Source organism: Prionailurus viverrinus, chromosome D2 (genome assembly GCF_022837055.1).
Source record: "Prionailurus viverrinus isolate Anna chromosome D2, UM_Priviv_1.0, whole genome shotgun sequence".
In the NCBI taxonomy this organism is placed as follows: Eukaryota; Metazoa; Chordata; class Mammalia; order Carnivora; family Felidae; genus Prionailurus; species Prionailurus viverrinus.
The window spans coordinates 56,913,085-56,937,401 of record NC_062571.1 but is presented as its reverse complement, the minus strand read 5'-3'; the positions used below and the strand labels follow the sequence as shown (position 1 = coordinate 56,937,401).

General features: G+C 42.1%; 1 protein-coding gene across 3 annotated transcripts in view; it reads left to right on the top strand.

Annotated features, from left to right (window-relative positions):
* The window catches only part of ARHGAP19 (Rho GTPase activating protein 19), a 68,140-nt gene extending 51,169 nt beyond the window's left edge, over window positions 1–16,971 (top strand). For 2 of the 3 annotated variants that reach the window (XM_047826121.1, XM_047826119.1), the window contains 4 exons: window positions 1,667–1,765; window positions 6,649–6,759; window positions 7,277–7,355; window positions 13,043–16,971. In XM_047826121.1, the coding sequence (XP_047682077.1) occupies window positions 1,667–1,765; window positions 6,649–6,759; window positions 7,277–7,355; window positions 13,043–13,047 (294 nt within the window). In that variant the 3' untranslated portion in view covers window positions 13,048–16,971. Of the gene's footprint in view, window positions 1–1,666; window positions 1,766–6,648; window positions 6,760–7,276; window positions 7,356–10,564; window positions 10,932–13,042 lie in introns of those variants that run through there. The other variant, XM_047826120.1, reaches the window with a different exon arrangement.
* The last annotated feature ends 7,346 nt before the right edge of the window (window positions 16,972–24,317 follow it).

Genomic DNA, 24,317 nt, shown 5'->3' with positions numbered 1-24,317 from the left:
CTCTTATCTTCAGGGGATGCATTCCAAGACCCCCGGTGGATGCCTGAAAACTGTGGATAGTACTGAACCCTATATATACTATGTTTTTTTAATACATACATACTTATGATAAAGTTTAATTTCTAAATTAGGCCCAATGAGAGATTAACAACAATAACAATAACCACAATAATAATAAAATAGAACAGATATAACAGTATACTGTAATAAAAGTTATGTGGATGTGTTCTCTCTCAACATACCTTACTATAGTGTTCTCACCCTTCTTATGATAATGCGAAGTGATAAAATGCTCATGTGATTTGGTGAAGTGAGGTGAATGATGTAGGCATTATGATGTAGCGTTAGGCTTACTACTGACCTCTGACCGTACATCGGAAGGAGGATCATCTGCTTCTGGACTGTGGTTGATTACAGGTAGCTGAAACCACGGAAGGCAAAACCATGAATAAAGGGGGGCTACTGTATGCATTTTTAAAAGACTCTGGACATACATTGCTAAACAGCTTCCCAGAAAATTATTAACGCTTTCACAAGCTGGATACAAGAGAACCCACCTTACTGTACCTGTCCAACATGATCAGGAATGATGGGTTGTCACTTGTCCCAATATACCCTGGAGGGATGCTTGCTTGCGAAGCTCTTTAGAAGTGACTAAATTTTCTGTCAGGTGAGATAATTAATGTCGAGAACATTTTGGTACCTATATAATATGTATGAAAAGTGTCATTTTTTAAAGTCTCCAGAACTGAACCTGAACTGATAAAAATTTGCAAAATTAAAATTCACGTGTAAAAACGATATGTCGAAAAGGAAGATAAGTAGAATTAAATACTATGTCATTTTTTTGTAACTGGGAAGATGAATGGCTAATCAAAGCATTAAATAAGACTATATAATGTCTTAGGTCTTCCATTTTTCCATGTTAGATACTATTAAACAGAGAGCTGATATTGATAAAAATGCCAATTCTTCTGAGAGAGAGGGTACGAGCAAGTTGGGGAGGGGCAGAGGGAGAGGGGGAGAGAGAATCCTACATAGTCTCCACGTCCAGTGCAGAGCCTGACTCGTGGCTCAGTCTCACAAACCGTGAGATTGTGACCTCAGCCAAAATCAAGATTCGGATGCTTAACCGATTGAGCCACCCAGGTACCCTGACAAATTTTTATTCTGATGTATTTCCTCTGATAATAACGCTGGCAAGCAATCATGACAGATGTCCATTTAAAGAGCTTTAGTCACTTTTTTATTCTGTGTGCAATTTATGTTAAATTAAGGACTGTTTTAGGTTGTGCTAGTCACTCTCTTTGTTCAAGGTACTTTCTGCAGAAAAGTCTTGATTACCAGCTGGAGATCTTGGACAAATTACATGACTCCCAGAGTCTCAGTTTCCTTGTCTGTAAAATAGGGGTAACATTTCCAACCTCATATAGTACATGTGAAAAGGAAAATGAAGTGCAGTCTTCTTAGAGCAATTTAAAAAATTTTGACTTTTTTTTGGCAACATCATTTGCTTTGAGATTTGCTTGCCAACCTACCAATCCATATGTGTGGAGACACACTTATTCCTGGATTTTTCTGGATATTTATACTTAGCTATTGATGATTACAGAATCCTATCTCTTGATGGGGGAAATAATAGTAAAATGTTTATGTTTTCTCTTAGTTTAATAAGCAGTCGGTGACTCAGACACCAGGGCGAGAATCTTCTACTCCTCAGGTACAGAAGAGAGCCCGTTCACGTTCCTTCAGTGGCCTTATCAAGGTAGGTAGGCTGTGCTGTCGTTTTCAGCATTGACTTAGAGAAAATTTAACAGTCTGACTTTTCTTATGCATAAACAGTTTTCTTCTATTCTTTGGGATCCTATAAAGGGTTTGCTTGTAAGAGGTTAAGGATAGAATTTGGAAAAACTTTTAGTTTTTATAGCATTTTTCTGTTTCAAATTGGAGAAGGGGTTCTGTGATTGGAGAAGGGAAGAATAAAAGGAAGGTCCTTCCTTCTCTTTGGGGGCTGAGGACAGAGTCCCATTCCTGAGCAGTGTAGAGAGTTCTTTGTTTTGTGCTACACATTTCACTGCACAATTTACAAAAGCTCTTGGAGAAGTGAGGGAGTTGACAGGCTTGTGCAAATGGTTTGGGAATGGATTTTTTTTTTGAAGTTTATTTTGAGAGAGAAGAGAGAGATGGAGAGAGCGTGTGTGGCTTGTGCACCAGCGGGGGTGGGACAGAAAGAGAGAAAATCCCAAGCAGGCTCCATGCTATCAGCGTGGAGCCTGATGTGGGGCTCGAAACCCACAAACTGTGAGATCATGACCTGAGCTGAAATCAAAAGTTGGCCACCTAACCAACTGAGCCACCCAGGTGCCCCCAGAAAATGGATTTTCTGATAGCCTAGTGAGTTTCAGGTAGCTGAAATTTTTGTAAGCTTATTATTTCAATCAGTTGTATATTTCCTCTGTATCAAATTACTTAAAAATCTTGTTTTTAAAACAAATACAGTATCTACTTCTGTGCTGTTGCTGCCCTCACTATGCTTGTAGGTTGAATTCACAGGTCTTCACGGATGATCTCAACTTGTGATTAAGGGATGTTGCCATTAGGTGGCAGTAGATAACCCAATTATGGGGTTCAAATTTTCAGGCATAAACTAAGGCAACGTTCTGGTTAACTTGGAGAGAGATTAAGCACAGTTCTGTGTTCTGCTGTTTTTATTTAAAAAATTGTTTTAATGTTATTAAAATCTATAAATTCAGCAACATTAAGGAGCTCTGTTTAAAAGTAAACATTATTCCCTAAAAAAATAAAGACCTTGTAATATGTATTTTTTCTGTAAGCTGCAGTTGTTAGCCATTGCTATGTCATCTAGCCCTAATTTTGGTCTTAGCTATTATCATTAATAGAAGTTTAGACTTCACTCTCAATCCTGATCTGTGGGGGGTGAGTACCTTCTGCTACATTAGTCTTGCTTAACATCAAAATTGCCTTTGTGATCAACAGAATGAAAGAGCAACTCACAGAATGTAAAATATTTGTAAAACATATGTCTGGTAAGGAGTCCAGAATATATAATGAACTCTTACAACAATAGAAAAAGAAAATTAAAAAATGGGCAAAGGACTCTGACATTTCTCCAAAGAAGATGCACAAATGCCAATAAACACATGAAAATATGCTCAATATCACTTATCTTTTAGGGAAATGCAAATCAAAACCACAGTGAGATAGCAAGTCATACACAGTATGATGGCTATTATTAAAAAAACAAACAAACAGGGGTGCCTAGGTAGCTCAGTCGGTTAAGCGTCCAACTTCAGCTCAGGTCATGATCTTGCGGTCCGTGAGTTTGAGTCCCACATTGGGCTCTGTGCTGACATCTCAGAGCCTGGAGCCTGCTTCGGATTCTGTGTCCCTCTCTCAATGCCCCTCTGCCGCTCGCTCTCTCCTCTCTCTCTCTCTCTCTCTCAAAACTAAATAAACATAAAAAAAAAATAAAAAAACAAACAGAAAAGAACAAGTGTCAGGGAGGATGTGGAGAAATTGGAACCCTTGTGCACTATTGGTAGGAATGGAAAATGGCGCAGCTGCCAAGGATAACAGTGTGGCAGTTCCTCAAAAAATTAAAAGGATTTTACCATATGATTCAGCAAGTCCACTTCTGGGTACACACCCAAGAGAATCAAAAGCAAGGGTAAGAACCAGATATTTGTACACCCGTGTTTGTAGCAGTATTATTCACAACAACCAAAAGGTGGAAGCCACCTAAGTATCTGTTGACGGATGAATGGATACACAAAATGTTGTATATACACGCAGTGGAATACTCTTCAGCCTTAAAAAGGAAGGAAATTCTGACATATACTACAACGTGAATGAACCGTGAGGACATTATGCCAAATGAAATAAACCAGTCATAAAAGAACACGTACTATGTGATGTCATTTATACGAGAGACCTAGAATAGTCTAATTCATGGAGAAAGAAAGTAAAATGGTCGTTGTTAGGGGCTAAGGGTTTGGGGCGGGGGGAGTTGGGAATTATTGTCTAGTGGGTAGACAGTTTCTATTTGGGAAGATGAGAAAATTCTGGAGGTGGATGATGTGATGGTTGCACAACAATATGAATGGAAGTAATGCCACTGAACTACATACTCAATATGGTTAAAATGGTAAATTTTGTGTTGTGTATATTTTACTATAATTAAAAAGTAATTTATTTTGCTAGAACCCTAGCAGTATACTCACCTGCTTAGGTGTAGTTCATGAAATGAACATCCTTTTTGGTTCATTTTACTTGGAAGTCTGTCATTTCCTCTGACTTCCTGTCATTGAGATTATTGATAACAAGAAAAGTTGTTAGTCAGATATTTTCTATGTGTCAAACAAATGTTTCTTTAACTGAAGCTACATGGTGTAGTTTTCTCTTTCTAGTGAGGTCTCTGCGGTGGCTCTAGATGTCATGCTAAGTGTTGCTTCAGATGTAAATATAGAGTATATCCTTTTGGCAAGTGCCCACTTACTGAGAGAGAATTTAGAGCTTTAGAATTATAATAGAGTTTATAATTCTGCCAGGAGAAAACATTTTAGAACAGCAACTTTAAATACAAACATTAACAAATTTTATGAAACAGAAGGATAAAGTATTTTTGTTCTAAATGAAGAGACTTTTGAGCTAATAATAGAGGTTTCTGCTCAATAGAGACGGGGTAATGAAATGTCTTTTTAAAAGTTCATTGGAAGCTTTATAGCCTGTCCTATGGCTCCTAGGATCCCCATTTCAGCTTTTCTAAGGTGATACCTGATTTCAGAAAGGAAGATGTAGTGGTCTCATTTTTCTGGTACTTCTATGTTTTAGGTATTTGATTTATATTCTGCTTTGATCCCTTTTTTTTTGGGCTAGACCCTTTCCTCCAGAATTCCTCTCATGTAAATAATTTATTACATTGGAATATTCTTTTTTTTTTTAAATTTTTTTAATGTTTATTTATTTTTGAGACAGAGAGAGACAGGGCATGAATAGGGGAGGGGCAGAGAGAGAGGGAGACACAGAATCTGAAACAGGCTCCAGGCTCTGAGTTGTCAGCACAGAGCCCGACGTGGGCCTTGAACTCACGGACCATGAGATCATGACCTGAGCCAAAGTCGGACGCTTAACGGATCAAGCCACCCAGGCGCCCCAGGAATATTCTTTTTTTTAAAGTTTATTTATTTTGAGAGAGAGAGAGAGTGGGGGAGGGTGAGAGAGAGGGTGTGAGAGAGAGAGAATCCCAAGCAGTCTCTCCACTGTCAGCGCAGAGCCTGACACGGGGCTCGAACTCACAAACTTGAGACCATGACCTGAGCCTAAATCAAGAGTCCAGATGCTTAACCGACTGGGCCACCCAGGTGCCCCTGCATTGGAATATTCTTAATATTGCTGCTAAAATTTATATTGTAAAGTTTAATCTTTTAGTTTTGTTACATTCCTTTTTTGGGATTTAAACTTAATCTAAGAAGAAAAACGGGAAGATTTCCTCAAAGATGATAGAATTGTCACTGTCAGCTGTTACAGTAGGTTAGGTGAGCTTCTAAGCTGTTCAGAGATGAAAGGGCTTTTTGTCCTGCTCTGAATGACAATATAGGCATGTGACCCTCGTAACAAGACCTGCATGCTCTTGTGGCTGTATTAGAAACTCTTAAAGACTCTCCCCAAATTTTCTAATCCTGTATGAGGATGTGACAGGGAGGCTGTAGAGTGGACCTCGCAGAAGTGTCCTTTAGTAGGGAGGGGACTCTTTTTTTTTTTTCAACGTTTATTTATTTTTGGGACAGAGAGAGACAGAGCATGAACGGGGGAGGGGCAGAGAGAGAGGGAGACACAGAATCAGAAACAGGCTCCAGGCTCCGAGCCATCAGCCCAGAGCCCGACGTGGGGCTCGAACTCCCGGACCGCGAGATCGTGACCTGGCTGAAGTCGGACACTTAATCGACTGCGCCACCCAGGCACCCGGGGAGGGGACTCTTAATAGCTGCCAGAGACCACATGTCTTTGGGAAAAAAATTATATTGGTAAATAACTGGGGGTTTTGTTTTGTTTTTTAATGTTCTTAGAAACACACTGTAATTGGCCTGCATTAGCTAGTTTAAATCAACTATAAAATTGCTTCTTACATTTCAGCTATTTTAAATGTAGAGGAAAAGTGATCACCTAAAGAAAGGCAATAATTTCAAGGTTTTTTGTAACATGCTTTGGACTCCTTTGTATAAGATGCCCTGGCAGAATTTATCAGAAAGCTGAAATTTTTTAATTTTTATTTTTAGTTATTTTAATTTTTGTAACTTTTTTATTTGTTTCAAAAAATTTTAAACCAAGAAACTGTAGTGGAGCACCTAGGTGGCTCAGTCAGTTAAGCATCTGGCTCAAGTCATGATCTCATGGTTTGTGAGTTCAAGCCCCATGTTAGACTCTGCACTGACAGCATGGAGCCAGCTTTGGATCCTCCTTCTCCCTCTCTCTCTGCCCCTCCCCTACTTGCTCGTTTTTTCTCTCTCTCTCTCAAAATAAATAAACTTAAAAAAAAAAAGAAAGAAACTGTAGTTTAAAAGATCAGTATAGCGATTATACAGATAGAGTCAATCTTTATAAATCACATATTTTCTCTTCCTAAATCAGCGGAAGGTCCTGGGAAATCAGATGATGTCAGAAAAGAAAAACAAGTGCCCTACTCCGGAATCTATAGCCATGGGTGAACTGAAGAGAGCCAGCAAAGAAAATATGAACTTAGTAAGATCCTGTTCTTCAGACTTTCTCTTTGTGTACATTTGTAGAAAGGAGAAATATTGCTATACTGTCTGTCATCTGTTTTATTTCCTGTTGTGTTTCTCTGGGCCATGAAACTATGCCTTTTCTTCAGTCCTTTCACGTATGTTGATGGTCAAAACAAACACATGTGCAGTTCCAGGAGAGTATAGCCAGTCATACGCAGAGGTGACAAATATGGTGAAATAGCTCCACAAAGTGCTGGAACTATTCCAGTCCTTATGGGGAGACTCTAGGGGGCAGATAACACTGAGCTGGGCCTGCTTGACACTGCATTACTTGTTGGGTAGTCTCAGGTATACTAGACATGCTGCTTCATCAAGCCAGCAATAAAATCAATTAAGGTTAGTGATATAAATACAATCTGCCTCCGTGAAACTCTTCACACTGAAATGGAACAAGCAAATAATTCTTCTGTTAGTAGTCCATGTATAAGAATGATATAAGCACATTAAGCCACTATAAAATTTTCTTGTTACAGTTATTTCCTGGTTCTCCAGCTGTCACATTGATGCCAACAAGATTGAAATGGTCTGAGGGGAAGAAAGAGGGGAAAAAAGGTACTGATTATATTTATTCTTACTGAATGTAAGTCCTTTCTGCATTTAGTCAGTCAGGAGCAGTTTTTGAATTCCCAGTGTCAGAAGCAACGTAAAATAGAAAGACTGGGTCTTTTTGCCCTTGAGTTCGTTTAGCAGATGGTTATTGATAACATACCTAGCGCTGTCCCCAGTGCTGAGGTGCAGAGCTGTGAAGACAGCCCCCATGGTCCCTGCATTCTTGGACAGATGGGACACATGTGAACAAAATCTTAAGAATACTTGTTAAGAAAATTTAAAGCAAGTGTAAACTAATTTGTGAAACCAAGTACAGAAGTGCTAAGAATATGCTCAATAAACATGGAATAGTTATGTTCTCTTTCTGTGTAGACTTTGGCCTTGTTTACTCAGTGAGGCTTTCAGTGAATAAACAGCTGACGGATCCTGGAAATCATATCATACAACATATTTCAGACGATACTTAGAACGAAAAAGATTATTTCGCACTGACTGCCAGTTGCCCGAGGCTTGGGGATGAAAAGTAGCGGCTGCTGTGCTTTCCTCTGAAGAAGCCATGTGGCCCACTGGGAGGACCAGGGGACTTGTTGTTAGACCTGATTTAAGGCATTATTCCTCTGGCCCAGGAAGACCATTCATTCTCTCTGAGCTTGTTTCCTTCTCTGAAAATAAGGATAATAGTTATATCTAGTTCACAGATATCTTGTGAGGCTTCATTGAAATAGTGTTTTAGAAGCATTGATAAGTTGTGCTAGTGTGACTAGAGAAAAATGGTTGAGACTTGGTCTTATTTTAAAAGGCTCCTGTGGCAGATGAAGTGATCTCTGGTTTGACATGTGCACTTTACTAATGAGACCTGAGCATAATTATGATTTGAGATATCAGCAACAGAAAGAGAACAAAAATCCAATCCTTATGGATAAATCTTTATTCTTTTCTAAAAGATTAGATTTCAATATAGTCTTTTTTTTAAATTTTATTAATTTTATTTTTTTTTTAATTTATATCCAAATTAGTTAGCATATAGTGCAACAATCATTTCAGGAGTATATTCCTTAATGCCCCTTACCCATTTAGCCCATCCCCCCTCCCACAACCCCTCCAGTAACTCTCTGTTTGTTCTCTATATTTAAGAGTCTCTTCTGTTTTGTCCCCCTCCCTATTTTTATATTTTTGCTTCCCTTCTCTTATGTTCATCTGTTTTGTATCTTAAATTCCTCATATGAGTGAAGTCATATCTTTCTCTGACTGACTAATTTCACTTAGCATAATACCCTCTAGTTCCAGCCATGTAGTTGCAAATGGCAAGATTTCATTCTTTTTGATTGCCTAGTAATACTCCATTGTATGTGTATACCACATCTTCTTTATCCATTCATCTGTCGATGGACATTTGGGCTCTTTCCATACTTTGGCTATTGTCAGTAGTGCTGCCATAAACATTGGGGTGCATGTGTCCCTTCGAAACAGCATACCTGTATCCCTTGGATAAGTACCTAGTAGTACAATTACTGGGTTGTAGGGTAGTTCTATTTTTAATTTTTTGAGGAACCTCCGTACTGTTTTCCAGAGTAGCTGCACCAGCTTGCATTCCCAGATTTCAGTATAGTCTTATTCCTTATCCTTGAATGAATTATCTGAGCTCTTTTTCTTTCCATCTTCGGACTTAAAGGAGGGGCTGTCTGATTGAGGCAAGTTGGGTGTTTGAGTTATGTGTGTCTAAATATTTTTACCTAACCTATATATCCATGAATCAAAGCTAAGTATAAGTTATTTTTGAAGGATACATTGTTTTGTATCAATTATACCTTTTGTGGCTTTTATTTTTTAAAATAATCAAGAAATAATAAGTCTTTTTATATTGACAGTTCTACTTTCAGGAGAGAGAAATGCATTACAGAAATAAGCCAGGTTCAGGGTGCCTGGTTGGCTTAGTTGGTTGAGCGTCCAACTTTGACTCAGGTCATGATCTCATGGTTCCATTAGTGCGTTCGAGCGCTGCATGGGGTTCTCTGCTGTCAGCGCACAGCCTATTTTGGATCCTCTGTCCCCCTCTCTCTGCACCTCCCCGGTTTGTGCTCTCTCTCTCAAAAATAAACAGTTAAAAAAAAAAGAAAAAAAAAAGAAGCCAGGTTCATATTTTACCAAGAAGATTTTTTAATTTTTATAAAAAAAATTTTAATGTTTTTTTTATTCATTTTTGGGAGACAGAGCATGGGAGGGGCAGAGAGAGAGAGGGAGACACAGAATCCGAGGCAGGCTCCAGGCTGTCAGCTGTCAGCACAGAGCCCAATGTGGGGCTCGAACCCACGAACCATGAGATTGTGACCTGAGCTGAAGTCGGACACTTAACTGACTGAGCCACCCAGGTGCCCCTTACCAAGAAGATTTAGAGCAAGGGTTCTTGAGCTGTTCCTGTGGACCTTCTAAAGACTCTGATAAAGTTCCTAGTATTGTTAATGTTATTTCATTTGTAGATGCCTATGTACGTTTTTTTGGAGGACAGAATATATAGTTTTGTTAGATTCTCAAAAATGTTAGTGATTCAGTTGTGCCTGGCTGACTTGGTAGAGCATGCAACTCTCTCTCTTTTTAATGTTGATTCCTTTTTGAGAGAGAGAGAGAGAGAGACAGAGAGACAGAGAGGGAGAGAGCATGAGCGGTAGAGGAGCAGAGAGAGGAGGGCACAGGATCCAAAGTGGGCTCCACACTGAAAGCAGTGGGCCGGATGCAGGGCTCAAATTCATGAACTCCGAGATCTTGACCTGGGCTGAAGCTGAACGCTCAACCAACTGAGCCATCCAGGTGCCCTGAGAATGCGACTTTTGATCTCAGGGTCGTGAGTTCAAGCCCCATGTTGGGCGTGGAGCCTACTTAAAAATTAAAAAAAAAAAAAAATGTTAAGGATTCAGAATAGTGGGAGCCCACAGATAATGAGCACCTTTGATTGGATTAAGCAGTGGCATTTTCGCTTTGCCCTCCCCTTAGTCATTTCCTCCATCTTGAAAAGCCTTCCTTGGCTGTCATGATGATATCCTATTCTTATTCTCCTTCCTTGTTAATTCTTTTCCACTTCTGTGGTGGCTTACTGTTGCTGGTCTACCTCTGCTTCCTGTTTTTAAGTGATCTGTCTTGAGTTCCCTGCTTATCTCTGCTCTTGCTTTTTCCCTCTCAGCAGCTTGGGCTAATCCACCGCTCTATTCTCTCTTTAGGATAACTGCTGCCAGACCTGCATCTCCAGATCTGAATTCTCTTCCAGTTTCCAAGGACACAGATCCACTTACCTGCTGTCTGATTCTTTTAATGCAATGAATATAACTAAATTTTTTTAATAGTTATTTGGAAATCTTTATTCGTATTTTTTTCCCATAATTAATTAGATTTTATTCAAAATTCTTTGGATTAAAAACTGCTGTGAAAAATTACAAATTTTCAAGTTATACATCGAAGCTCCAGGTTTCTCCTGTTTAAATCTTAGCCAAAAATGCTATAATAGAAAGTACTGTGAAGTTTTCTTTTTTTTCCTGATTTTATTTTTTATTTTTTAAAATTTACATCCAAATTAGTTAGCATATAGTGCAACAATGATTTCAGGAGTAGATTCCTTAGTGCCCCTTACCCATTTAGCCCATCCCCCCTCCCACAACCCCTCCAGTAGCCCTCTGTTTGTTCTCCATATTTATGAGTCTCTTATGTTTTGTCCCCCTCCCTGTTTTTATATTATTTTTGTTTCCCTTCCTTTATGTTCATCTGTTTTGTCTCTTAAAGTCCTCATATGAGTGAAGTCATATGATATTTCTCTAATTTCACTTAGCAAAATACCGTCCAGTTCCATCCACGTGGTTGCAAATGGCAAGATTTCATTCTTTTTGATTGCTGAGTAATACTCCACTGTATGTATGTATGTATGTATATATATACACACCACATCTTCTTTATCCATTCATCCATCAATGGACATTTGGGCTCTTTCCATACTTTGGCTATTGTTGATAGTGCTGCTATAAACATGGGGGTGCATTTGTTCCTTCGAAACAGCACACCTGTATCCCTTGGATAGATGCCTAGTAGTGCAGTTGCTGGGTCATAGGGTAGTTTTGTTTTTAGTTTTTTGAGGAACCTCCAAACTGTTTTCCAGAGTGGCTGCACCAGCTTGCATTCCCAATATAACTAGATTTTTTGATGGTGATTTTATAAAAGGAACAAATATTATTTGAGGGAAATAATGTAATTTAATTATCATCATCAAGAACACACTCCAGGAGCGCCTGGGTAGCTCAGTCGGTTGAGCATCTGACATGATTCTGGCTCAGGTCATGATCCCAGGGTCATGGAATTGAGCCCCGCATCAGGCTGAGTGTGGAGCCTGCTTAAGATTCTCTCTTTTTCTCCTGCCCCTCCTACCCACCTTACGTGCACCTGCGCTTTCTCTCTAAAATTAAAAAGAAAAAAAAAAAAAGAACACGCTCTCCAAAGAGATTTATTTAGCAGAGGGTTTCTCAACTGCTTCTGTGGACATTTTGGGTCAGATAATTCTTTGTTGTATGAGATACCCTGTACATTGTACCATGGTTAGCAACATCCCTTAGTCTCTACCCATTAGATGCCAGTAGCACCCTTCCCCCAGTTTTGACAACCCAAAATGCCTCCAAACATTGCCAAGTGTCCTCTGGGGACCCCCAGATGAGAATTGCTGATGTAGCACTTCCTTATTAATGAGCATTACTTTCAGTAGTTAGAATCTTACCCATTCTTCAAAGCCTAACCTGAACCACACATCTCCCCTTTGAAACCTTCTTTGGCTAACCCAGCCAGATGTGCGTTTTCCTTTGGATTCTTGTGGACACTACTAAAATGTTGACATTTAGTATGATTTATCGTTATTATTTACTTCACTTGTATCATCTAATATCTGTAGCTAGTTTCTTTTCTGAAAGACAGGGCCAGACTTAAGAATATATTTGTGGTCTCCTGTCTCCTGTTCTTTTTCTCCCAGTAATGACATCTAGTAGGCATTTAGTAAACATTTGCTGGTGAGAGGCGTAGTAGTGGTAAGAACATGAGCTCTGCATTCAGTTAGGCTTTGGTTCATTTCCCAGCTTTGCTGCTCAATAGCTATTTATCTTGGGGCAAGTTAACTTGTGTAGGCTTCAGATTCTTCACCTGTAAAATGGCAAGAGTGTTATCTCATGCACAAATTGTTATGAAGATAAATGAGATAAGGTATATAAGAAACTCAGAGCAGTAAAGTGGTAGCTGTTATTGTCATTACATTTTTAAATTTAATTTAATTTAGTTTAATTTAATTTATTTATTTTTAATCTTTATTTTTTGAGAGGTGGGGGAGGGGCAGAGAGAGAGGAAGACACAGAACCCGAAGCAGGCTCCAGGCTCTGAGCTGTCAGCACAGAGTCTGATGTGAGGCTCAAACTCACAACCCTGAGATCATGACCTGAGCCGAAGTTGTATGCTTAACCAGTTGAGCCACCCAGGTGTCCCAAGTTGTTACAATGAACTGAGATTAGGGCAAGTGGACAAAGTGATGTTTATTTGATAGAGAGTCAGAAATTCTCAAGCTATTGAACCTTTAGTTTGTAGAAATATTAAGTGTAGATTCTCTAGCTTTTAGGTGGGATGTTTGCAAAAAGAAATGTTTATAAATGTGCTTAATGTTCTTGTTTTTCTTTCAGCCTAGGGTTCCCCTGAAGGATCCAGAGTTCTCCTGTTGTCCACCCAGAATTTTCTCTTTAGTGGGCCAGGCATCATTACCGCTCGTGGAGAAACTTGGACTTGCAGCCTGCTTGCTGCATTTTGAATTGTGAGAGTCACCTAATCCTGTGACCTGACTGACACCTCTAACCCCACTCACTGGATAATGTCTATAGACTCTGCCTACTGAATGAGTGCTGGCATCTCTCTTTCTCTCTCTTTGAAAATATCATGGGGAAACCACTGAACTAGCCAACCAGCTCACACAGCGCAGTAAATGGGCAGGACCAGGTGGGCTTCAGTGCTCATTCCATGTATTTGTTCAGGCAGATATTATTTTTAAAAATATGAAAGTTGTGCTCAACTGTCAGTGATTTTTTAAAAAAGTATTGTCAATCCTCGTGGGTTGATACTATTTTTAACTGATATTTGGGGCTTTTCTCTGTTTTGTTAGTGTTGGGGGTATTTTGGTTGTTTCTTGTTTGTTTGTTGTTGTCTTTTTTAAAGCCATTTTTCGGATAGGTACTCTAAATTGCCTTTAAGACAGGTGTCTTTCCCTTCTTTTTCACCTTAAGCTTTGGGAAAGCTCTTTGTCTCATGTGGCTGTACTCCTCAATATCATTTGTGTCCAAAGAACTTAACAGCTTTCCTGGAAATTTACAAATTATTTCTTGGGCCTGAGATTGCAGGGTATTTGGCCGATGGCATTGAAAAGGGAGAATTCAGAATGATAGAATATTTTAACAAATGTCATTTGTTAAACTTTGTCTCTTCCTCCCTCCTTGCATCTCTCCCTTCTTCCCTCTCTTCCCCTTTCCTCAGTGATGCCAAAGTAATTGTGTGGTTGCTGAACTCGTCTCCTTCATTCAGTCTCCTCTCACCTAAAACATCTCTGGTGCCAGTACTTCTGTGCGAAATCACTGTGACTCAAGGAAAGTCACTGATGGCTTAATAGAGGTTTGCTGATACATCTGAATGTAGTGGAAGCTCTGGAGTGTGACTAGGATGGGGCCAGCTGGCTTTATGACCGTGGTGACTCCTTGTGGACGGGATTATATTGCATCCTTCTAAGGGATGGTGTGTGCGGGCTGGACTGTCTCCTGAGAGCAAGCTGGAGCCACAGGGAGGAAGCCAGCATCACTCTGCAGGGCTGGGAGGATTTAAAGGAGCATGTTCTCCTTTGGAAGCAGTTAAGGCTTATCACCCGTGCTTGAGGAGGGTTGCTGTGCTGCCCCCTCCTTGTCAGGATGGGCAAGGGAGTGGTCTGGAGGTGGGGCTGGGGCTTTGACCTGGTTGGGGATGTTCACGTGCTGTGCGTTGGAGGTGAGCGGTGGCATGGCTTTGATCCGGTGTGCGGACTCACTCGGAGAGCGGTGTGTGGCCGGCTAGGACGTTCGGAGCGGGCCTGCTCTATTAAGCTGCGCGGCCGCTCTTGCCCTGTGCTGGAGCTGAGTCAGGCTCTGTGCGGAAGCAGTTGCACGGCAAAGTATGATTTGCTGACTATCTTCAAACTATTGAAAAGGCTGCGTTTCTCCTGAAACGGAAGATGACTCTGCGGGGAGCAGGCTTCGGTTTTGTGTCCAGGTGTCAGTCCTCTCTTCCGTGCTTCCTGTTTCATTTGCTGCTGTAACAGCAGTAGTGAAGGGAAATGTAAAATTTGGCTTTCCAATTCAATGGATTGTGAACGGTAGATGGTGAGGAGTATAAACCTGCGTAGAATCCCTTTTCTCTAAAACAGTTTTATGTCATTCTTAAAAATATTTTTAGCAATTTCACTTATGTAGATTTCTATTTGGCTTTTTTCTTATTGAGAAAATAAGCACCAGCTACCAGTGAATGCAAACAGACGCTGCTTTCGGTATGACCAGACTGAAGTAATGCTCTCCCTTAACTCTGTAGTTCGTTTCTTTATTCGTCTAAATGTTTCATCCCAGAGTGGCGTGGTCGGTTAAACATGCCTGGCATCAGGTGGAGAGAGCAGGGCAGTGACCTCATAGCTCCCTCTCATCAGGTTTGTTCTGGCGTTCTATTTGAGGAAGGTGGCTGAGATTTAGGAGACTTTCTTTGGTTGGATGGAATTGATACCCCAGGGTAGTGTTCTGGCACCAGGATGGTGAGAAAGATGCTTGCCACACGCACATGCTTTTATATAGCTCGCTTCCTTGGGCAATTTATGTGTGTATTCGGGTATGTGTGTTTCATTTAAGTTATTTATTAAATATACTTTCCCTTGCTTAAAGGGTGTGATAGGTAATTTTTTAACAGAAGCTGTGATCCAGTTGGAATCCAAATTTGAGAAATAAACAGCATAACCTTCTGCCTTGTAATATGTAAGCGTTCTAATCCTGTGGAATCTTACGGAGAACTCAAAGACAAAGCCCTTTGTCATTTGCCACAGAAGGGTACTGTCTCCCTTCTGACTTGGTGGGCGGGTATTCTTGAGCCAGTATTTAACAGTTTTTTAATCTATAAGATGTTTTTTAAATCTGTTATGTTTATTTTTCATGTTGGAACAGTCTCTTTGGAAATGCCTCTTCTTATGATTTTTAAGATTTCATTTCTTTCTGGGGTCGGTTGCGATGGATTCTGATACGTCAGTGCAGGGCAGTGTATTTGTGCCAGTGGGCATGAGCATGGAAAGACAGAGCACCGCCTTGATTCACATCACTGGGTGAATCAGTGAAAACCATAGTCACTGGGGTTTCTAACCTTTTATAATGACAGACTTTTGCACTGGGACCAGTGAGTCTGGTTTGAAAAACTCCACTGCCGCAGCAAAAGAAGATTAGAAGATACTGATGATACCTGAGTGCCAAAACATGTCAAAGGAGATGGTTGTTTACAAATCGTAACTGAAGCGGCAGTTGGTCCTCCATACACTCTTCACCCTGAATATCTTTCTAGGGTCTGTCAGGAATGACAAGGGAGCACCCTTGGGAAATGGAGCAGTGCAGGGCTGTTGACGGTGATGACCACTGCATAGGCAGCCCTTTGTTGGCCTGTGAGGAAGCCAGCAGATCCCAGAGTGTCGGAGCAGAGCCTTTCCTCCCGGATAGCAGTGTTTTTGTGCAGCTTGCCTCGCAGGAGTCTCTGTTAGGATATGGTTTAAAATACTGCCTCCTAGGAGAAGCTGTGGTCATCGCAACTGTGCCTCGCAGTGACCAGCTGTGTGGCCCATGCTTACCTGGGGCAGCCATCTTTGGGAATGGACTTCTCTAGACTCTTGCTGCTTCCTTACTTCACACAGGGCCTCACGCAAATGCTGGAAGGTCTTTTCTAAGTAGATTTCCCTTTTCCGGGGAGAACCTCATCCCTGTCCCCTCCACCCTGAAGCTTTTGTACTGAAGACAAGACCTTGATCTAAACCTGGATACCAGCATTTGGCAAGATTGCTCTAGAATCTGGGGAAGATTTGGGTTCCTAAGATGCACAAGCTTTTCAAACCAGTGGTAATTAACCCAATCTAAAACTCCCCAGGGAAAAGCTAGCTTCCCTAGCAGCCAATGCCAACGTGTAGTGGAGAGTCAGTGCAGGGGCTAGTGAGGAGGTGGGGTGGTGATAGTCTGAGCGCTTGCGTTGCCATGGAAGCTGGAGTGTTCGAGGCCACAGCCTGGGGGCTAGAGAGCCATTGAGCAGAGCACTCGCCCACACTTGCTGGGAGCCTGGCAGAGCCTATTGGGAAAAAAACGCTCCTGCCCCCGGGGCCCTTCATAGCAGGGGTTGCCCTCCCATTCTCCCTGAGCTCCCTCAACACGGAAACAAGGTTTCTTAACTGTTTCACCATTTTTTGTATATCATTCTTATTTGACTATATATCGGATAGATCTATGTAACTGTAAAGAAACAACCATATGCACTGTCTTTTTTATTCATGTAATATTCTGAAATTAAATCTTTTGTTTCATATCCATAGGCTTTGACTGGTCTCTTAATTCCAATTTTCACTGATTGTCTTAAGGAGAGATTGCTTCTTAAAAAATTTTTTTCTCCTTAGTTTTATTGAGATATTGACAAAGAGGTTGGCCTCTTATTCTGAGGAATATGAAACCTGTCTAAGAAAATCACCTCTGGCTTGTTTTCCAGCTGAGTAGATGAAGTTCACAGGGAGTGGGGCTTTTGGCTGATAAGAAATGGGATTGGAACCTCTGGGAAGTCTGAGATTTTTGGCGTCCTGTGGTTGAGTCTAGAATGTTTTGCACAGATTCAGTCTCTCACATGATTTTACTTCCTCGTGTAAAGATAAGGAATGATGGGGTGCCTGGCTGGCTCAGTTGGTGGAGTGTGTGACTCTTGATCTCAGGGTTGTGGGTTCGAGCACCACATCAGGCGAAGAGATCACTTAAAATCTTAAAAAAAAAAAAAAAAAGGAATGACGGTTATAATGACAGTAAAAAATGATTGATATTTTCATCTAGGGTAACAAGTTGAGGTGTTTAGACAACCTGGTTGAAATGTTTCTGCCACTTATGATGTATATGACCTTGGGGATGTACCCTCATCTGTCAGGTGGGGTTAATGGCATCTTGTCTCAATAATGCTATGCTTTCAGATGTAAGGGCTTGGCAGAAAAGCCTTTTTTTATTTATTTTTATTTTTTTAAATGTTTATTTACTTTTGAGAGAGAGGGAGAGATAGAGGCACGAGTAGGGGAGGGGCAGAGAGAGGGAGACACAGAATCTGAAGCAGGATGCAGGCAATGAGCTGTCAGCACAGAGCCCGATGCAGGGCTCGAACTCACGAACCGTGAGATCATGACCTGAGCCAAAGTCGGACGCTTAACCAACTGAGCCACCCAGGTGCCCAATTTTTTTTCTTTTTTGAAGTATTTAATTTATTTTTTATTTTTAAAAATTTACATCCAAATTAGTATATAGTGAAGCAATGATTTCAGTAGATTCCTTAATGCCCTTTACCCATATAACCCATCTCCCCTCCCACAACCCCTCCAGCAACCCTCAGTTTGTTCTCCATATTTATGAGTCTCTTTTGATTTGTCCCCCTTCCTGTTTTTATATTATTTTTGTTTCCCTTCCCTCATGTTCATCTGGCCCAATTTTTTTTTAATGTTTATTTTGAGAGAGAAAAAAGTGCAAGTGGGGGAGGGGCAGGGAGAGGAAGAGAGAGAATTCCAAGCAGGCTCCATGCTGTTAGTGTGGCTCGAACCCACAAAACATGAGATCATGACCTGAGGTGAAACCAAGAGTCGGACACTTAATTGACTGAGCCACCCAGGTGCCCCTCGCAAGAAGTTTTAGTCTGGGGTCTGTGATTGTGCTTTGGAACATTGTTTGCCCTTGTAATTCTATGTAAAATTTTGTGTACGTTTGAATTTTTCTAAGGGAGAGATTTTGTAACTTCCACAAGAATCCCAGAGGAGTCCTTGACCACTAAAATACCAAGAACTACGAGACTTCCACTCTGCCTGGCAGATGGCAAGTATTCATTAGATGTTAATTCTCTCTCTATGTCTGCCAAGAATACATTTTATAAGCAGCAGGTTATTGATGCTGACATAGTTATTTTTGATAACAAAGGAGTTACTTAAATCTGTACTGAAATAAAACCTCTGCAGTTGTCTTTACTCCATTACCTACCCATGTGCTCCTCGTTTGCCATGTAGGCTCCCTGGGTGCTGCACAGAACTGTCTGTCCCTCTTCCCAGCCCGCAGGGGCCAACTCATATATTATTTACTGTAAAGAAAGGAGCCACATCTTTTTCCAGGGAGTGAATCATGGAGAGACTCATAGATAGCACATGGGAAACTGAGTAATGCAAAAGGAAAGAAAAAGGTGTGGAGGAGACAAGAGTTATTTTGAAAAATAGGAGGAGGTTCAAAATGCCTAGTACAGTGCTGGGCACATTATCAATACTTGAATTGTAGAAAGGAATGAAGAAGCAAGATATGCATTAAATAGCAGAAAGGGAAGATGGGAAACAGAACTGGGAAAAGGTTTCCTTAGCCTCCCCTTCCTCCTGGGCTAGTTCTGTGGCCTCTGTCCCCTGTGGTGGGCTGCCCGCTTTTTGCTCCTACCTACATCTCTGAATTAAAAGCATACGGTGGGGGTGCCTGGGTAGTTCAGTTTTTTGAGCGTCCGACTTCGGCTCAGGCCATGATCTCACAGTTTGTGAGTTTAAGCCCTGCAACGGGCTCGTGGCTGTCAGCGCAGAGCCTGCTTGGGATCCTCTGTACCCCTCTCTCTATGCCTCTCCCTTGCTCTCACTGTCTCAAAAAATTAAAAAATGAAAAGTAAAGGCATATGGCGGTGGGGATGGTAAGGAGCCTGAACCCCAGGCTAGAGGGTTGTGGTGTGGAGTTCATCATCGTTTAGATGTTTTTAAGTCCCAGCCACTTAATTTCTCCATGAAAAGCAAAAGCAAAAATTGGGGTGGAGCAATGGCCAAGATTTGTTCCAACTTGATCATTAATATCTTTTTTTTTTTTTTAACATTTATTCATTTTAGAGAGACAGAGAGTGAGCAGGGGAGGGGGAGAGAGGGAGACACAGAATCCAAAGCAGGCTCCAGGCTCTGAACTGTCAGCACAGAGCCTGACGTGGGGCTCAAACCCACAAACTGTAAGATCATGACCTGAGCCAAAGTCAGATGCTCAACCAACTGAGCCACCCAGGCACCCCGATCATTAGTATCTTTTATCAGCAGCATCTGGTGCCCAGACCCCAAGTCTTCTACCTTGGAACCAGGATGGAGGTTAGCAGGAGGAGCCACTGGTGTCATTGCTAGCTTCCGCTTTCGTTCCCAGAAATAAGCCTTTTAAAATTTGTGGTGCCTTGGTACTGAGGGCTGCTTAATTCAGTTGAACCACAGAGAAAAGAAACAGACTGTCTAAAGGTTGTTAGTGCAGAAGCCGTTCGTCAACATCGGTGTAGGCAAGTAGAGGTTGCTTTTAAGAGCTGCTCCTGTCCATGAACTTCCCAATTTCCCATATTGAAATAAGACTGGTAGGCGCTCTAAGGAGTTCAAGCCTCCCGTGAATGAAACACTAATGCCACCATTTATCAAGTACTTACAATGTACGAAGCCTCGTGCTAGCCAATGAATGCCTTATCTCATTAAAGTCACACATGTCTGTAAAGTATTGTTCTCTCCAATTTTATAATAGGAGACATAGGAAGGGTTTAATGTATCCAATGTCAGCCAAAAAGCAGTAGAGTCAGGATTAGCATGAAGGGCTACCTGACTTCAAGAACTGTGGTCTCATACAGGAGTTACATACCCAGTGTCTAAAAGAGCCAGGAGGGAAATACAAGGTTGTGAAAACAACTGCTTCAAGAGATTGAAAAACGGCATAGGAGCCAAATACAACTCCTCCACAGCCTGGATTTGGCCCACGAGCTCCACTCGGCATCCTCTGTGTGACACTGCTGCGCATCTCCTGGCGGGGCCCTGGGTCTGCGTAGGACGTTCTCCTGAGCTTCTCAGTGCTGGGTCTGGGAGACAGGAGGCGTGCCTGTCAGGAATGGCATTCGGATGCAGGAGGGGGGTGTCCACCATAACCACCCCCTTCCCCTGACTGCTGGGAACTGCTCATTTCTTTGCTCTCTCACAGGCACTGTTGGATATGGTAGCCCCTCATCTTAAAAGGATATCGAGAACCTGAAATATGGCAGTCTGAACTGCGATGTGCTCTCCGTGTGAAATACACCCCAGAATTCAAAGCCTTAGTAAGGAAAACAGCATGTGAAAATGTCTCCATTTTTATAAGAATTACATGTTGAAATGATATTTTGGATATACTGGGCTAATAAATTATACCACTAAAATGAATTTTACTTGTTTCTTTTTTTTACCTTTTTAATTAACACGGTCACTGGAAAATGTTAATTTACGTAAATGGCTCATGTTATATTGCTGTGTGCCAGAGCCTCTGGGGCTCTAATCCTAAGCTGTCCTTTCTTTCCCAGAACATACTCCTCAACTCCAGTGGCATCTGTGGCCACATCTTCTCTTTTCCTTTAGTCATGAGACCACCCTGGAGAGGGGAGGGAAGGTCACAGGAAAGGTGATAAAAGGTTTAGCCGCCGGCTTCTCTGGGATTGGCTCCTGCCTGCTATGGCTGGCCATGGGAATGCCTCTGCTCCTGGTGTGCACAGCCCTGGGGGCTGCTGGGATTTGTTACAAAGGGACTTCAAGTCAGGGTGTGCACTGAGCACGGCCTGCTTCTCCCAGAGGCGATGCCGCCCTTCAGTGTTTGTCCGTGTTGTGATCCATCAAGATCTTTTTTAAGTTAATGAATTCATAATAAGGTGTGTGTGTGTGTGTGTGTGTCCTGTAGTTTCTATATGGATAAAAATGTAGCTGTAAAGTGTAGAAACTGAAATTTGTGGGTGTTAAGGGTCTTCATCTTCCCAAATGCAGGGAACTAGTGATGAATTCTCTAAAAGCAAAGGAAGAGGAAGTTGTGCTGGTCAGAGCAGGAAAGAAAACGTTAAAAATGTAACCTCCTTCCTCATGACCAACTGTCTTGGGCATAAAACACCCATTAATTTTTCTGTTCAGCTTACAGGCCTGGGGCCAGGGCCTTCTGCCGGCCCAGATGAAAAGCCACTGGGATTTACTGGAAACCTAATCACCCAGTAATCCAGGCTTTATTAAGTACTTTAATGTAACTGGAATTGACCATTAATGAGAGGTCTTGTACTGCAGCCACTTCTTGAACGCTTGCTGTGGGAATTGTGTGCAATGAACCAGGAAGAGGAGGAGAATGGAGAGGAGAGGCATGGCCGTCTTTTTTGTCACTGCTTCCCTCTTCCATGGAAGCACAAAAGCCTACTCTTTCCAGAGCAATCTAGAAACCATCTGGTATGGAGGAAAAGGGGATATATTTAGTCTCAGGCAAATCCTTTGCAGAGACAGAATCGGCGCCTGGCAGAGCTATTTGGGACTTAGGGACAATGGCGCCCTCTCAGGGCCATTGTGAGGAGGGGAAGGGGTTGGAAGCATACCACCAGATTCCCCATGCCCACTTGAGCCAGGGAGCTAGCTCCTTTGTCTCTGATTTACAGTAAGAATTTATATAAATAAGGAGCCTGAAAGTCATCAAACTAGCTCGCAAATGATGTTTTACAGATAGAAATGGAGATTTGGAAAAATAGTGACTTAGGCCTGAGGTGATACATCCAGTGAGTGGCAGTGAGTATAGTGTATAGAATTGAATTCATCTTTCCTTTTATTTTATTTTTAAAAATTATTTAATTTTTTAGAGAGTATGAGTCGGGGAGAGGGGCAGAGGGAGAGAGAGAGAGAATCTCAAGCAGGCTCCATGCTCAGCAAAGAGCCCCATGGGGAGCTTGATCTCAGGACCCTGGGATCACGACCTGAGCTGAAATCAAGAGTTGGGCACTTAACCATCTGAGCCACCCAGGCACCTTCATCTTTCCTTTTAAAGCAACTCTAAGCATACAGTTGGATAAGATGTATACATCCCTGTAACCACCACCCCAATTAAGATGTACGATATTTCCATCATTCCAGAGAGTTCTCTCATGCCACTGTACAGTCAATCCCCATGTGCCTGCCCCAGGCTACCATCTCATTTCTATCACTGGAAATTCCTTTTGTCACCAATTCCGTTGCCTAGTTTGCAGTTGGGGTATTGACTAAGTAAGCCTCCTTTCACTGCCTGGCTGACTTGAAATATCTGAGTGTTCCCATGTGGAGGAGAGAGGACCCTTGTTACTGTTTCTGAGACCAATGGCAGGAAAGAGTGAATCTGGCTTGTGGAAACCAGAGTTCTTGAAGGCAGGAGCTGTTCCTTATTTTGTGTTTCTGCAATACCAGAACAGTGCCTGGAACATAGGAAGCTCTTCGTAAATGTACTTAGTAAATGTATCTGTCCAATAATGGAATGATTATCCATTGGAGAAGCTGTTCTGTTCCTTCCTGGATAAAAATGTGCTGGTAGTGGTGGTGCCTATCACTAATGAACACAAGTGAGTTTGAGTTTCTGACCTTGAGGGATAGACACAGGGCAAGAGCTGTGTCCAGTCGTCTTGGCTCGGCCCCAGGGGCACAGTGCAGTGGGAGAGATGGTGGGTTCTAATATGATGTGGTAGGTGGTAGGTAGGTAGCTGAATGCTGTGGAGACAGAGGGGAGCGGCATAGAATCCGACTGGGAGATTTGGGGAAGCTTGTCTGGAGGGCACATGTCATGAAGGATGGTGAGAAGTAGCCTGTGGAAAGAGATTTTGGTGCAGGAACCAGCCTAAGGCATGGCGACTTGAGAGACCACGGTCATGTGACATAATTGCTCTGAATGGGAAAATGGAACGTATGTGGCCCCTGCAGTTGTTGTCATCCTAAGATTCTGTAAGTAGCGGGGTTTAGCTGAATGGCCACAAGTGCCCCAAAATACCCACACACATTTGAGGTTTGGGTCAGAAAATGCTCTGAAAATGGCCATTTTCTGCAACAAGGTTTTGCATCCTGGGAACAGAAATGGAAATGAACGGATGGTCAGGGTGAAACGTTGCTGGACCCGCAGACACGGAGAAGGGCAGAGTGGCAAGGGAGTCCCCGATGTCAGCAAGAGCCATGGAAAATGCCAAGTGTTGCACCATTGAGCACAACTGGCATTCACACGTGACTGGCGGGAGTGTTACGTTGGTTCAATCACTTTGGAGAAAACTGGCAGGATCAACTAACTAGCGGAAGGTCTAGCCTATACCCAGGCTGTTCCGCTGATATGTTTATACCCAACAGAAATATGCTCACCAACAGGCTTGGCCTGGAGCTCTCCAGATGCCCACGAATACTCGAATGGATACCCGCATGGTGGGTTCTGCCTCCCACATGTTCACATCCTGTGAATGTGTTGCATTACATAGCAAAGGGGGATTAGGCAGCAAATGGGATTAACAGGTGAACCAGCTGACATTAAAGAGATTATCCTGGATTATCAGGGTGGGTCAAATGTATCACAAATATCCTTAAATGAGGAAGAGGGGGACAGAAGGGCCAGAGACGGTGGTATGAGAAAGACTCCACCAGTCTATACTGGCTTTGGAGACGGAAGGAGCCGTGAGCCCAGGAATGCGGGCGGCTGCTGGAAGCCGAGAAGGTGAGGAAACACTCTTTCTTACCTAGAGCCTTTGGGAAGGAAGGCAGTCCTGCTGACACCTGGATTTTGGCCCAGGAGACCCATTTCTGACCTCTGACCTCCAGAACTGTAAGATCATGGATTTGTGCTGTTTTAAGCCTCTAAATTTGTGGCAATTTGTTACAGCAAGAATGAGAAA